Source organism: Notamacropus eugenii, chromosome 5 (genome assembly GCF_028372415.1).
Source record: "Notamacropus eugenii isolate mMacEug1 chromosome 5, mMacEug1.pri_v2, whole genome shotgun sequence".
NCBI classification, from domain to species: Eukaryota; Metazoa; Chordata; class Mammalia; order Diprotodontia; family Macropodidae; genus Notamacropus; species Notamacropus eugenii.
The window spans coordinates 92,851,262-92,863,834 of record NC_092876.1 but is presented as its reverse complement, the minus strand read 5'-3'; the positions used below and the strand labels follow the sequence as shown (position 1 = coordinate 92,863,834).

Sequence of the window (12,573 nt, the reverse complement as noted above, 5' to 3'; positions counted from 1 at the left end):
CTTGGCAATCTTCACAAAGCTAATCCATCTTCCAGGAGCCCTCTCTTCTCTCTGATAAACATCCTCATTCCTTAGCTGCTTCTGATGTATCTTAGTCCCTAATCCTCTCACTGTCCTGTTGTCATTGCTATGAATATTCTCCAACTTCTCAGCATCCTTCCTGAAATCTATCAGCCAGAATTCAACAAAATGCGCTCTTTACATATGACCTAGCTAATGAAAAGAAGAGAGGAATTATGTGTCCTCTTGATCTCACCATCATGCTTCTTTTAATTGGCTTAATTTCTTTTGAGCAGGTGCCCTGTCTTTTCCTGGACCATTTTAAAACAATTCCATTACCAATCAGATTTTTTTTTTTTGGTAACCCATCCCCTTGTTGTCATTATTCTTTATCCATACATTATATGCTCTGAAATTCAGAATAGCACACGTTTGTACATCACCCAGTTCTTACCAGTTTGAGAGAGCAGAATATTAAATTTCCAGTACTAGGAAATCGATAACTGGTCTAAAGAAGGACCAGATTCATTGTTTTTTGATTGTATGGAATTAAGAGAGTGATGGGGAAAGAGTTAATATAAATTAAATTTAAAAATGATAATTGCATTTTCAGAGTCAGTTGTTAAAAAGCATTTATTAGTAATTACTGCAATATCTGTGAAGCACAAAGCACAGTTATGTTTTATCCACTGTTTTTGAGGAAGAGAATATTGAGGGGCAGAGATAGTAGTTAATTTTTCCTTTGCAACATATTTTAGGAAATGGAATTTGAATGACATTTTTCCTTGCCTCTCCTGTGGAAGAAGAAAAGGATGAGGATAATGTAATGATGATAATGAGAATGAGAACGAGGAGAATATCCAGTCAGAATTAAATTTACCATAATTATACTACTTTATATACTGTATATTACAGAACAATTAAACTACTGTCCACTTCTCTTCTTATTTGGAATTTTTCCCTTTACTTATTCTATTACTTAATCTCAGAGTGTACTCCCTAATTCAATTTCCATCTGTATATGCCCCTTACTTCAAGACCCAATCCATATTTAAACTGAATTGGCCTCTTTAAGAAGTGAGTCAAGGGATGGTCCCTTTAAGTAGAATAAAAGAAAAGAAAATCACGCTGTGAGGGAAAGACCATCAGATTGCTATTTCAAAGAAAAGCAGTTGCTTAAAGAGTCCTATTCACTGAATAGTCATAACCGCACACTAAACGAGTAAGTGAATGTACCTTAGCCTAAAAGGGGCAGGGTCAGCCAATGCATCCTGGGTCATCTCCAATCATCTTGATGAATATCTGGTCAGTGGATCCAGATGGCTCTAGAAGAGAAAGTGAGAATGGTGATCTTTCACAGTCTCATTCAAATCAAAGTCAACTGTAAGTCATGTCATCATTTGCATGATGTCATGGTCCTTTTCAAAAATGAAGGAGAGAAACATATTTAATTTACTCTATTCTTCCTTGACTTCACCAGGTGAAACTGTAGAATTTTTAAAGTACTTTGCATGGTCCTTTCAAAAGCTTTTATATTGCAGTCACTTTTTATAACTATTTGTAGTTCTTTCACCTTTAGATAGTAAGGTCCCTGGGAAAAAGCTCTACATTGTACTTACTGATTCATCAATCCATCCACCTTTTTTAAATTTTTATCTGTTTTTTTATCTATTTATGTTCTCATATTAATAGGTAGAGCATAGAAGGAACTTAATTTAGATGTGAATTGGATACTATTGAATTGATTCAGGGAATCATAAAGCTAATTATGGAGATGATCAGGTTGTCTAACATTGTTATTTTTTTTCTTAAAGATTAGTTATTATTCTGAATTTTCTCTATTATCTAGTCTAAAAACAAGCATTGTTAAAATATTCACAATGTGTTAGGTGCTGTGTCTAATCTTAGTGTTTCAGTTCATGATAGTCCTTCCCATATTAGGGAAATGTTATTTTATTAACATTTCCCTTTTAGATTACTTTTTTTTCTGTCTTTTTCAGCACACAGATCTCTACATGGCAGATGACCAATGCAACTCTTTGACTCATGAACTGAACTATTTTCCAAATGAAAAAAAAATTTCTAATCTATTTGTGTCTTTGCAGGACCACCAAGTTCAGCAGTGTCCTACTGGGTTCCCCCATACTAGGTAAGCACTCTGTAATGAGTATGAACACATTCATCTACAGCTAAGATGTTCACATCCAATGATACACAAATTCATCCTCACTCCTTCCTGCTGCTAGGCATCCCAGGTCTAGAATCTATGCACACTTGGATTGGCTTCCCTTTCTGCATAGTGTATCTGATTGCACTGGTGGGGAATATCACCCTACTGTCTGTGATCCAAACTGAACGGAGTCTTCATCAGCCCATGTTTTACTTCTTGGCCATGCTGGCCACTATTGATCTGGGTCTGTCAACTGCCACCATCCCTAAAATGCTGGGAATCTTCTGGTTCAGCTTGAGGGAGATCATTTTTGGCACCTGCCTGACACAGATGTTCTTCATTCATAACTTTACTGGCATGGAATCAGCTGTACTCCTGGCCATGGCCTATGACCGCTATGTGGCTATCTGCAACCCACTTCGCTATAGCATCATTCTCACTAACAGAGTGGTGGCAGCAATTGGCCTTGGAGTGCTGGTGAGATCTTTCCTTTCTGTGATTCCCTTCGTGTTTCTGATCCTACGCCTGCCTTTCTGTGGACACCATATCCTTCCCCATACCTACTGTGAGCACATGGGCCTAGCCCGCCTTGCTTGTGCAAGCATAAGGATCAACATTATCTATGGTCTGGGTGCCATTTCTCTCTTGGTATTTGACATCATAGCCATTGCTATATCCTATGGCCATATCCTACAAGCTGTCTTCCGTCTCCCTTCCCTGGATGCCCGTATTAAAGCTCTGAGCACCTGTGGCTCCCATGTGTGTGTTATCTTGGCCTTCTATACCCCAGCCCTCTTCTCCTTCATGACCCATCGCTTTGGCCGGAATGTACCCCGTTATATCCACATCCTCCTGGCCAATCTGTATGTTGTAGTCCCACCAATGCTCAACCCAGTTATCTATGGTGTCAGGACCAAGCAGATCCGGGAACGGGTGCTAAAGATATTCTCACAAAAATAAGCCTTGGAGAATGATGCCCTGACTAGGTTTCGATGTGCTCCAAGAGATTTTGTAGGGTTGTAAATGAAGATATTCACTAGGAATGTATTCTTCTTAGCTCTTCCTCCTTTGACCTCAAGAGGTTCTATTGTCTTTGGGTTCTCCCAGATTATCAACATATGCCTCCCTGTGGGGCTCTCTCCCTTCACTTCAGACTTGAGGATATAATTCCTCCCTGGTCCACTTTTCATACTTCTTCCTCACAGAAGTCATTTAACAACAATATAATAGAACATTCTGAGTATAAAAAATGATTTTTAGAAGAAGATGAGACAAGTTACAAAAGACAATGAAGTTTAGATAATAAGATATACTATTTACAAAAAAATAAAGCAATCACAAGTATATAAGCAAGATGTGTGTTTTTGTACATTTCTTTTTCTAACTCTTTGAGACAGCATTATGTTGAAAAGAATTTTAGTCTTGACTCAAAAGTCCCAGGTCCAAGTTCTTGGTCTTAACATTTACTGGCTTTATGATCCTGGACTCATCATTTACCCTAACTTTTTCTCAGTTTCCTTATCTGTAAAATGATGACGCTTGTACCACCTACCTTTCTGGGTTATTGTGAGGACTATGATTTTTTTTTAAATCTTAACATGCTATAGAAATATAAATTGTTATAAACCAATAAATCAATAAGTGTATTTTAAGTATCTATTATATTCCAGGCATTGGGAATATATATATATACAAAAGAAATATAGAGAAAATAAAGACAAAAGAGGCAAAAACTTAGCAGAGTGTCTGGCACACTGTACAATTTCCACAAGTCCCTCCTTATTTCCTTCCTTCTTTCATTCCTTCCTTCCTTTCTTTCATCCCTCTTCCCCTCATTTCCTTCCCTTCCTTTTTTCTCTCCTTTTCCTCTTCACTCTTCCAATACCTCTTTCCTTGACTTCCCTGTGGAAATTGGTCCTTTAGGGTTAACTAAAGAGGGAATAGTCTTATTTGGAAGAGTTATGATAAATATATATAATGTATATATATATGCATATAGATATAGATATAGATATAGATATAGATCTATACAAAGGAATATTGTGTTCTCTCTCTACCTACTAAGGAGACTGAGGTGAAAGAAGTCCTCTTATATACTTCTCTATATCTGGCATATTCATCCTTTCATACAGCTTGTTATCATTCCAGTATTTTCATGTACCATGATAGTTATTGACATTGAATGAGCATAGACTTCATCTACAACTCTTTCTGTCATGAAGATGAGAAAAGACTGCAAGGAGAAAGCATATAGGGAGTTATTTTGTCTTTCTTTGACCCTAAGAGCTCTGACTCTCACTCTTTCTCTTTTACTATTGTTCCATTTCTTGGCACTAATGCCTGTCTTTTTTTTCTCTTTTACTCTCAAATTACAGTGTAGTTACAGTCATTTATTCTTCTCTTACCCAACAATATTATTCCCATTTCTTCTGCCACTACTGCTGAGTATTTTTTGCTAGAGAGGGATGGGCCTTAATAATAATTTAAAAAAATGATAACACACATGTATGTATGTGATGATCACTGCTTTGAGGTCCAGGAAAGCTTAAATGAGTTACTTGATGGATATCAAAGAATTTAAACCCAATTATTGATGGATGGTGTTTATGAGACCTGATCTGTCCATAATATAGGCAGGAAGCTGTCTCTAGCATGCAAGGGTTGAGGTTGTATTCAATGAAGAAGGACACATCAAAAGATTATTTCTGAATAATAAGATAATGTCAAGAGATTTTTCTTGAGCATGCCTGTTTATTCCAGAAACAGATTTTTGATCTTTTGATCATACTATGGATATATTCCCAACTTTATCCTTCTTCTCTACCAGGAATCATCTCTCTGGATACCAACATGTATATAGATAAAGATATGGATATATAGATATATGGATATCTCTGTCTATCTATATCTATCTCAATATGAGTATATATACATACATACAGAGAGAGCGAGATGATATAGACGTGTAGAGATAAAGATACATATATACACATAGATCTATATAGATTGATGATGTATATATATATATATATACAAATACAGATATATCTATGTCTCTCTGTAGATATATCTATATGTATATACATACACATCTATATAGATAGATATATCTATATATGTGTGCATGTATATAAATATATGTAAGTATATGTATATGTGTGTGCATATATGTGTGTGTGTATGTGTGTATATATATATGTGTATATATATATATATATATATATATATACACATATTTTATTATCTTAGACCTCCTTTTCACATGTAATTACCGTTACAATAACAGTGACATACAATTAGTTAGGGAGATGAGGAAGTGATATATAGAAATGCACAGAGAGAAATAAAAAACAAAAAAACAAAATATAGATAGATATGACTCCTGTGACTTGAGAGAGTGACCTTAAGTCACTTACCCTTTTTCACACTTAATTTCCATATTTGTAAAAGGATGGTGTTGGACTAGACAGATGATTTCCAAGGTTCCTTACAGCAGTGTATCTATAGTTCTATGAGAGGGAGCTAAAAGTCAGAGTTGGAGTAACTATTGGAAACAGGGGAACAATGGTCTAAGAGTGGAAAGAAAGAGGGTCAGAACACTTGATTCTAAAGAGTCAGTGGTATTGATTCATACCCTTTTCATTGCCTGAGAAACATTATCACTCAAAAATATCAGAGAATGTCATTTCTGGAATATACCCCTGTGATAACTTGCCCAACCACTTTATAGAAAAGGGAAGTAACAACAACTGTGATCCATATAGGGGAAGTAATTAGAGTTTGTACCATAGATTAGAGGCAATAGAGAGACTAGTACTTAACAATCCTAACTCATGGTGTAATTGGGTTATATCAAAGAACAAATATTGTACCTATACACACACTGTAATGATTATTTTGTATTCTAATCGATCCAATTCCTACAAATAGTACTAACACCATTTACAGAATCTTTTAAGATGTAGAGAGTTAGATCAGAGTAAACAATAAATTGGCCTCAAATCCAGGAAAATATGAGTTCAAGCCATGCTTCTAACATAGTAAGCTTGTAAGAGTCTGGGCAACTCAATTAACCCCTCTGTTCTCCAGAAGACTCTCTCACACTTTAAGTTGCACTGAAGGTTCTTACCTGAATCAATAGAGAGATTTTACTTCAAGGAGTTCTGCTAATGAACTCATAGGTCTGGGTCTTGTCTTTATTGCTTTAAGGTTTATTCATCACTTTCTTCACTGATAATTAATAACACCTTTTTTATAGTTGAAAAAAATGGACTTGGAGAGAAGTAGGCTTTCTTGCTCAGGGTCACACAACTATAACAAGTGGCAAAACTAAAATTTAGACTCAGGTCAGATAGATGATTTCAAATATAGGGATCTTTCACCACCACTGGACTTCCCTAGGGTGAAACTTATACAACTACTGTGAGGTTTATTATCCATTTATACTGTCTGCATTCTATTAGAGATTCATAATCCTGGAATGGGAATCATAAATTTACCATGAATGTATGATATAGAATTAAAGAAACAAAAATGAGATTGACAAACACTAAGAAGGAACTATATGTTTGATACTTTATTTCTTTAAATGTCATTGAATAGTCTTTTTTCTTAATTTTTTCTGTACTAAAATTGTCCATTGACTGGATGTCTCTGGAGCCTCTGAATCTTTGATTCTCTGACCTCATTCTTCCTCTTGGAAAACCAAGAGAAGGAAAACCTTCTCTCAGGGAGGCTGATAGAAGGGAGGGAAAACCAGGAGGAACCATGCCTTGACACCCAGGATGTCCCTGGGTTGAAGCAGACCTTCTTTCTTTCTATGTAGCTAGAAAAGTAACCAATTTAAACATGGAAAACTGTCCAAAATCCAAGTAAGGGTAAGGAGTGAATATACCTGGTACTTGAATGATTGGGACTATCAAAGAGAAGCAGAGTGGAAGACCGAACTAAGACAGTATGATCATATGCCATAGATTTAGATCCAGATCCAGAGATCACTGAGTATAATCCACTCATTTTACTGATGAGGAAATTGAAGAAAAATATGTGCTTTACCCAGGGTCACAGAGATAAGAATGCATTATTAGAATGTAGATTAATATGAAGGACTTCAGGAAGAGAAGAAACCAGGATAGGATTATAGAACTGTCACTACAGGGCTCCAACAGTATTTCTCACAAGTGGCTCTGGGAGACCCAGTCAGAAATAAGTACATAAAGAGCCTGAAGTTCAGACAATGAGATTAACCTAGGAAGCCTCCCACATTTTTGTTTCCCTTCTTTCTCTTCAAGCACCGTGGGATAGTCCAAAGGAGGACCTAATTGAATCCTAATTATAAATATCACAAAAGGTTGTGAATGAATTCAAAAAAGTGTGGTCTTTGGCATAACTCAGAAAAGATCAATTGAAAAGGAAATTTGTAAGACAAGGCAATCAGGGGTACATGCTTCAACTAGTCAATATGGCTCAACCACCAAGCTGAGAAACAAGGGCTTAAGGACACCCACGACAACTTTTATTTTTTCCTAGTGTCAATAAAATATATATTTTAATATGTCTGTCCAAGCAGATGTGGTTGTTGTTAAGTTTTCCAAAGAAGGAAGCCAGATACTTGCATTCATGGGGCTCACAGTCTTATAGGAAAAATAAAATGTATGAAGTTAAGCCACTTAGTTGTAAAAGATTAACTCAAGCAGTATAGATTTTAAAGGTTTCTAGGGTACCTTGCTCAAAATAGCCCATTGAGGTAAAGAATCTATGTTATTATTTGCATTAATGCAGAGTAAGAGATATGAGGTGATTTATAGTATCAGAGATTGAGTTAGAAGAGATCTTGGAATCCATCTAGTTCAACCCCTTCACTTTATAGATGAGGACATATGGCATAGAGAAGTCAACTTTCTCAGGGTCACTTAGCTAGCACAAGAGGGATCATGTGACTCCAAATTCAGTCCCGTATCTACTACGCCATGCTACTTCTATTTAGTTGAATTCAACAAAGCTTTGGGGAAGAGGGGGTACTAGAAGTGGACTGATCAAGTTAACATCTTTAAAGAATGAAGCTTTGAAATTATTTCCCTAAGAAAACTCTGGACATCTCTATTGTCAACATGGTTAAAAAATGAGGCTTTAAAATTATTTCCTTACGGAAGGTGTGTCCTCATTGTCATCATATTTGAAACACTGATCTCATAAACTTGATGTAGTTTGAAAAGTACATTTGACTGGGTGCCCACAGAGAACAACTACTGAATTATCACATTGGGGATTTCTGACTGATTTTTTGTAAATTTAAGTGGTAGATTGGACTTGATTCATAAAAGGGAAGCTGTCAGAAGGAAATAATGAATTGAACTAAACTTGATCAGAAACTAGAGTTGAAGGAGTTAACTTCGGACCTGGGGACTAATGTCAATATATCCACAAATTTCAACAGGATTATGATAAAAAATGGTGGCAATGTAGAAGAGGCAACAAAATGGTAAAGAAGATCTTAGATGAACATTGTTTAAGCTTTAGTCTCATCAAATTTGATTCAAGGAGGGAATAACATAGTTAAATGTAGGAATCTAACTTGCCCTATGGGCAGTAGGAGGTGAGAGAGGGAAAAAAAAGGAGGAGATGCTTACAATGGAGGGAAGAAATAGCAAGGGGAAAAGAAAAGGAAAAGGGGGCTGATAGAAGGGAAGGAAGGTTAACTTTTGAGCAGGGCAAAGAAGAAGGGAGAAATAAAAGCATAAATGGGGAGAATAGGATAGAGAGAAAGACAGAGGTAGTAATCAGAACTGTGAATATGAATGGAGTGAACTGTCCCATAAAATGGAGGCAGATAGCAAAATGGCTTAAAAATCATAATTCTAAAATATGTTGTTTACAAGAAAAACTTTGAAACAGGAGAATAAAAGTTTTGAGCAGAATATTTTGTGATTCACCTGAAGTAAAAACAAACAAACAAACAAACAAACAAACAAACAAACATAAAACAAGGATAGCAATCCTAATCTCAGACAAAGCAAAAACAGATCTAATCAAAAGAGAAAAGAAAGGAAACTATATATTGCTAAAAGGCACCATAAGCAATGAAGTGATACCATTACTAAACAAATATGCTTCAAGGAGCATAGAATCAAAATTCTTAGAGGAGAAATTAAGAGAGTTATAGGAAGAAATAGACAGGAAAACTATACTAGAGAGGGACCTCAATCTGCCCCTCTCTGAACTTGATAAATCTAATCTAAAAATAAGCAGGAAAATTTAAGGAGGTAAAGAGAATTCTAGATAAGGTACATATGTTAGATCTCTGGAGAAAACTGAATGGAAATAGAAAGAAACATACCATTTTCTCAGCAGGATGTGGCACATACACAAACTTTGACTATGTATTAGGGCATAAAAACCTCACAATCCAGTGCAGAAAGGCAGAAATAGTCAAAGCATCCTTTTTATATCAGGATGTAATAAAAATTATATGTAATAAAGGGCCATGGAAATATAGACCAAAATTAAATGGAAGCTAAATAATCTAATCGTAAAGAATAAGTGGGTCAAACAATAAATTGTAGGAAAAAATCAATAACTTCATTCAAGCAAATGACAATAATGAGACAACCTACCACAAAACTTGTGGGATGCAATGAAAGCAGTTTTTGGGGGGAGTTTTATGTCTCTGTATACTTCACAAGAATAAAATAGAGAGAGAGAGGAGATCAATGAATTGGGCATGCAATTGAAAAAGTTAGAAAAAGAATAAATTAAAAATCCCCAATTAAATATCAAATTAGAAATACTGAAAACCAAAGGAGAAATTAATGAAATTATTTAACTAACAAATAACTATTTAACTAAAAAATAAAACTAAGAGCTGGTTTTATGAAAAAAACAATAAAATTCATAAAACTTTGGTCAATGTGTTTAAAAAAGAAAGAAGAAATCCAAATTATCAGTATCAAAACTGAAAACAGTGAATTCACCTCCAATGAAGAGCAAATTGAAGCAACAACTAGAAATTATTTTGCCCAACTGCATACCCATAAATTTGACAATTTTATTGGAATGGATGAATATTTACAAAAATATAAATAGTCCAGATTAACAGATACTGAAATAAAGTGTTTAATTACCCCATCTCAAAAAAAGAAATTGAACAAGACATCAATGAACTCCCTAAGAAAAAAATCTTCGGGGTCAGACATATTTACAAGCAAATCTATCAAACATTTAAAGAACAGTTCATTCCAATAATATATGGACTATTAAAATTGGTTAAAAAGGAATCTTATCAAATTATTTTTATGACACAAATATAGTACTGATACCTAAACTGGCAAAAGCCAGAACAAAGAAAGAAAATTATAGACCAATTTCTCTAATGATTATTCCCTAATGACAAAGATGCAAAAATTTTAAATAAAATGTCAGCAAAAAATTACAGCAACTTATCATTAGAATAATACACTTTGATCAGGTAGGATTTATATCTGGAATGGAGGGCCATTTCAATATTGGAAAAATTATGAGTATAATTTATCATATCAACAACAAAACAAATATAAATCATATGATTATCTTAATAGATGTAGAAAAATTTTTGATAAAATACAACACTCATTCGTATTGAAAACACTGGAGAACATAAGAATAAAAGGAATCTTCCTTTAAATAATAAGTGTTATCAACCTAAGACCATCAGCAAGCATTATATGAAATGGGGATAACCTAGATGCCTTTCCAATGAAGATTAACAATGAAAAAAGGAAGTCCATTATCACTACTGTTATTCAATATGGTACTAGAAGTGTTGGCTTTAGCAATAAGAAGAGAAAAAGAAATAGAAGGAATTAGAACAGGCAAAGAAGACACTAAGTTATCACTCTTTGTAGACAATATGATGATATACTTAGAGAATCAAGTAAAAAACTACTTGAAATAATACACAACTTTTGTAAAGTTGCAGGACACAAAATAAACTCTCATAAATCATCTGCCTTTCTATATATTACTAGCAAAGTCCAACAGCAAAAGATAGAAATAGAAATCCAATTTACAGTTACTTTAGACATAATAATATATTTGGGAGTCTACCTGCCAAAGCAAACCCAGGGACTGTATGAACACAACTGCAAAACACTTGTCACACAAATAAAGACAGATCTAAATAATTGGAAAGACATCAGTTGCTCATAGGTGGGAGGAACTAATATAATAAAAATGCCAATTCTACTTTAATTAATTTACTTTTTCAGTGTCATACAAATCAAACTACCAAAAATTATTTCACAGAGCTAGAAAAATAACATCAAAATTCATCTGGAAGAACAAAAAGTCTGGAATATCAAGGGAATAAATGAAAAGGATACTAGTGAAAGTGACCTAGCCATATCAGATTCTGAATTTTATCATAAAGCAGCAATCATCAAAACTACTTGGTACCGGCTAAGAAATAGAGGGTAGACAATTGGAATAGGTTAGGTACACAAGACACAGTAGTCAATGACTATAGTAGTCCACTCTTTGTTAAACTCAAGAACCCCAGGTTCTGGGATAAGAAAATATTCTTTCAAAAATACTGTTGGAAAAACTGGAAAAAAGTATGGCAGAAACTGGGCATAGACCAACACTTGACACTGTATACTAGAATAAAGGAGGAATGTGCACACTATTTAGGTATAAAAGCTGATACTATAAATAAACTACAAGAGCAATCAGTAGTTTATTTGACAGTTTACGGAGAATGGAGGAATTTATGACCAATCAAGAGATAGAGAACATTATGAAATGCAAAATGGATAATTTTAATTACATTAAATTGAAAAGTTTTTGCTCAAAGACAGTGCAACTAAGATTAGGAGCGAAACAGAAAACTGGGAAAGAATGTTTATTAGTTTCTGTGGTAAAGGCACTGAGTCAATTTTTGCAAGATTACAAGCAATTCCCCAATTGATAAATGTTTGAAGGATATGGAAAGATAGTTTCCAGAGGAATAAACTAAAATTATTTATAGTCTTATAAAAATACTCTAAATCACTATTTATTAGAGATGCAAATCAAAACAGCTCTGAGGTACCAACCACATCAAACCTATCAGATTAGCTAACATGACAAAACAGGAAAATGATAAATGTTGGAGAAGGTATGGGAGAGTTGGAACACTAATTCATTGTTGGTGGAGCTGTGTGCTGATCCAGTCATTCTGGAGAGCAATTTAGAACTATGCCCAAGGGCTATAAAAATGTACATACCCTTTTACCCAGCAGTATCTCTTCTTGGGCTGTATCCCAAGAGATCATAAAATTGGAGAAAGAACCCACAAAGTACAAAAATATTTATAGCTGCTCTTTTTGTGGTGGCCAAGAACTGGAAATTGGGGGAATGCCCATCAGCTGGGGACTAGCTAAACAAGTTTA

General features: G+C 34.7%; 1 protein-coding gene and 1 pseudogene across 1 annotated transcript; both read left to right on the top strand.

The window, feature by feature from the left end:
- Nucleotides 1-12,573, top strand: part of LOC140504850 (elongation factor 1-alpha 1 pseudogene) — a 59,139-nt pseudogene that overhangs the window by 3,135 nt on the left and 43,431 nt on the right.
- LOC140504851 (olfactory receptor 52E2-like) lies at nt 2,168-3,130 on the top strand. Its single transcript, XM_072610209.1, has one exon. It carries the CDS (start codon nt 2,195-2,197, stop codon nt 3,128-3,130), a length of 936 nt encoding a protein of 311 aa, XP_072466310.1. The 5' UTR covers nt 2,168-2,194.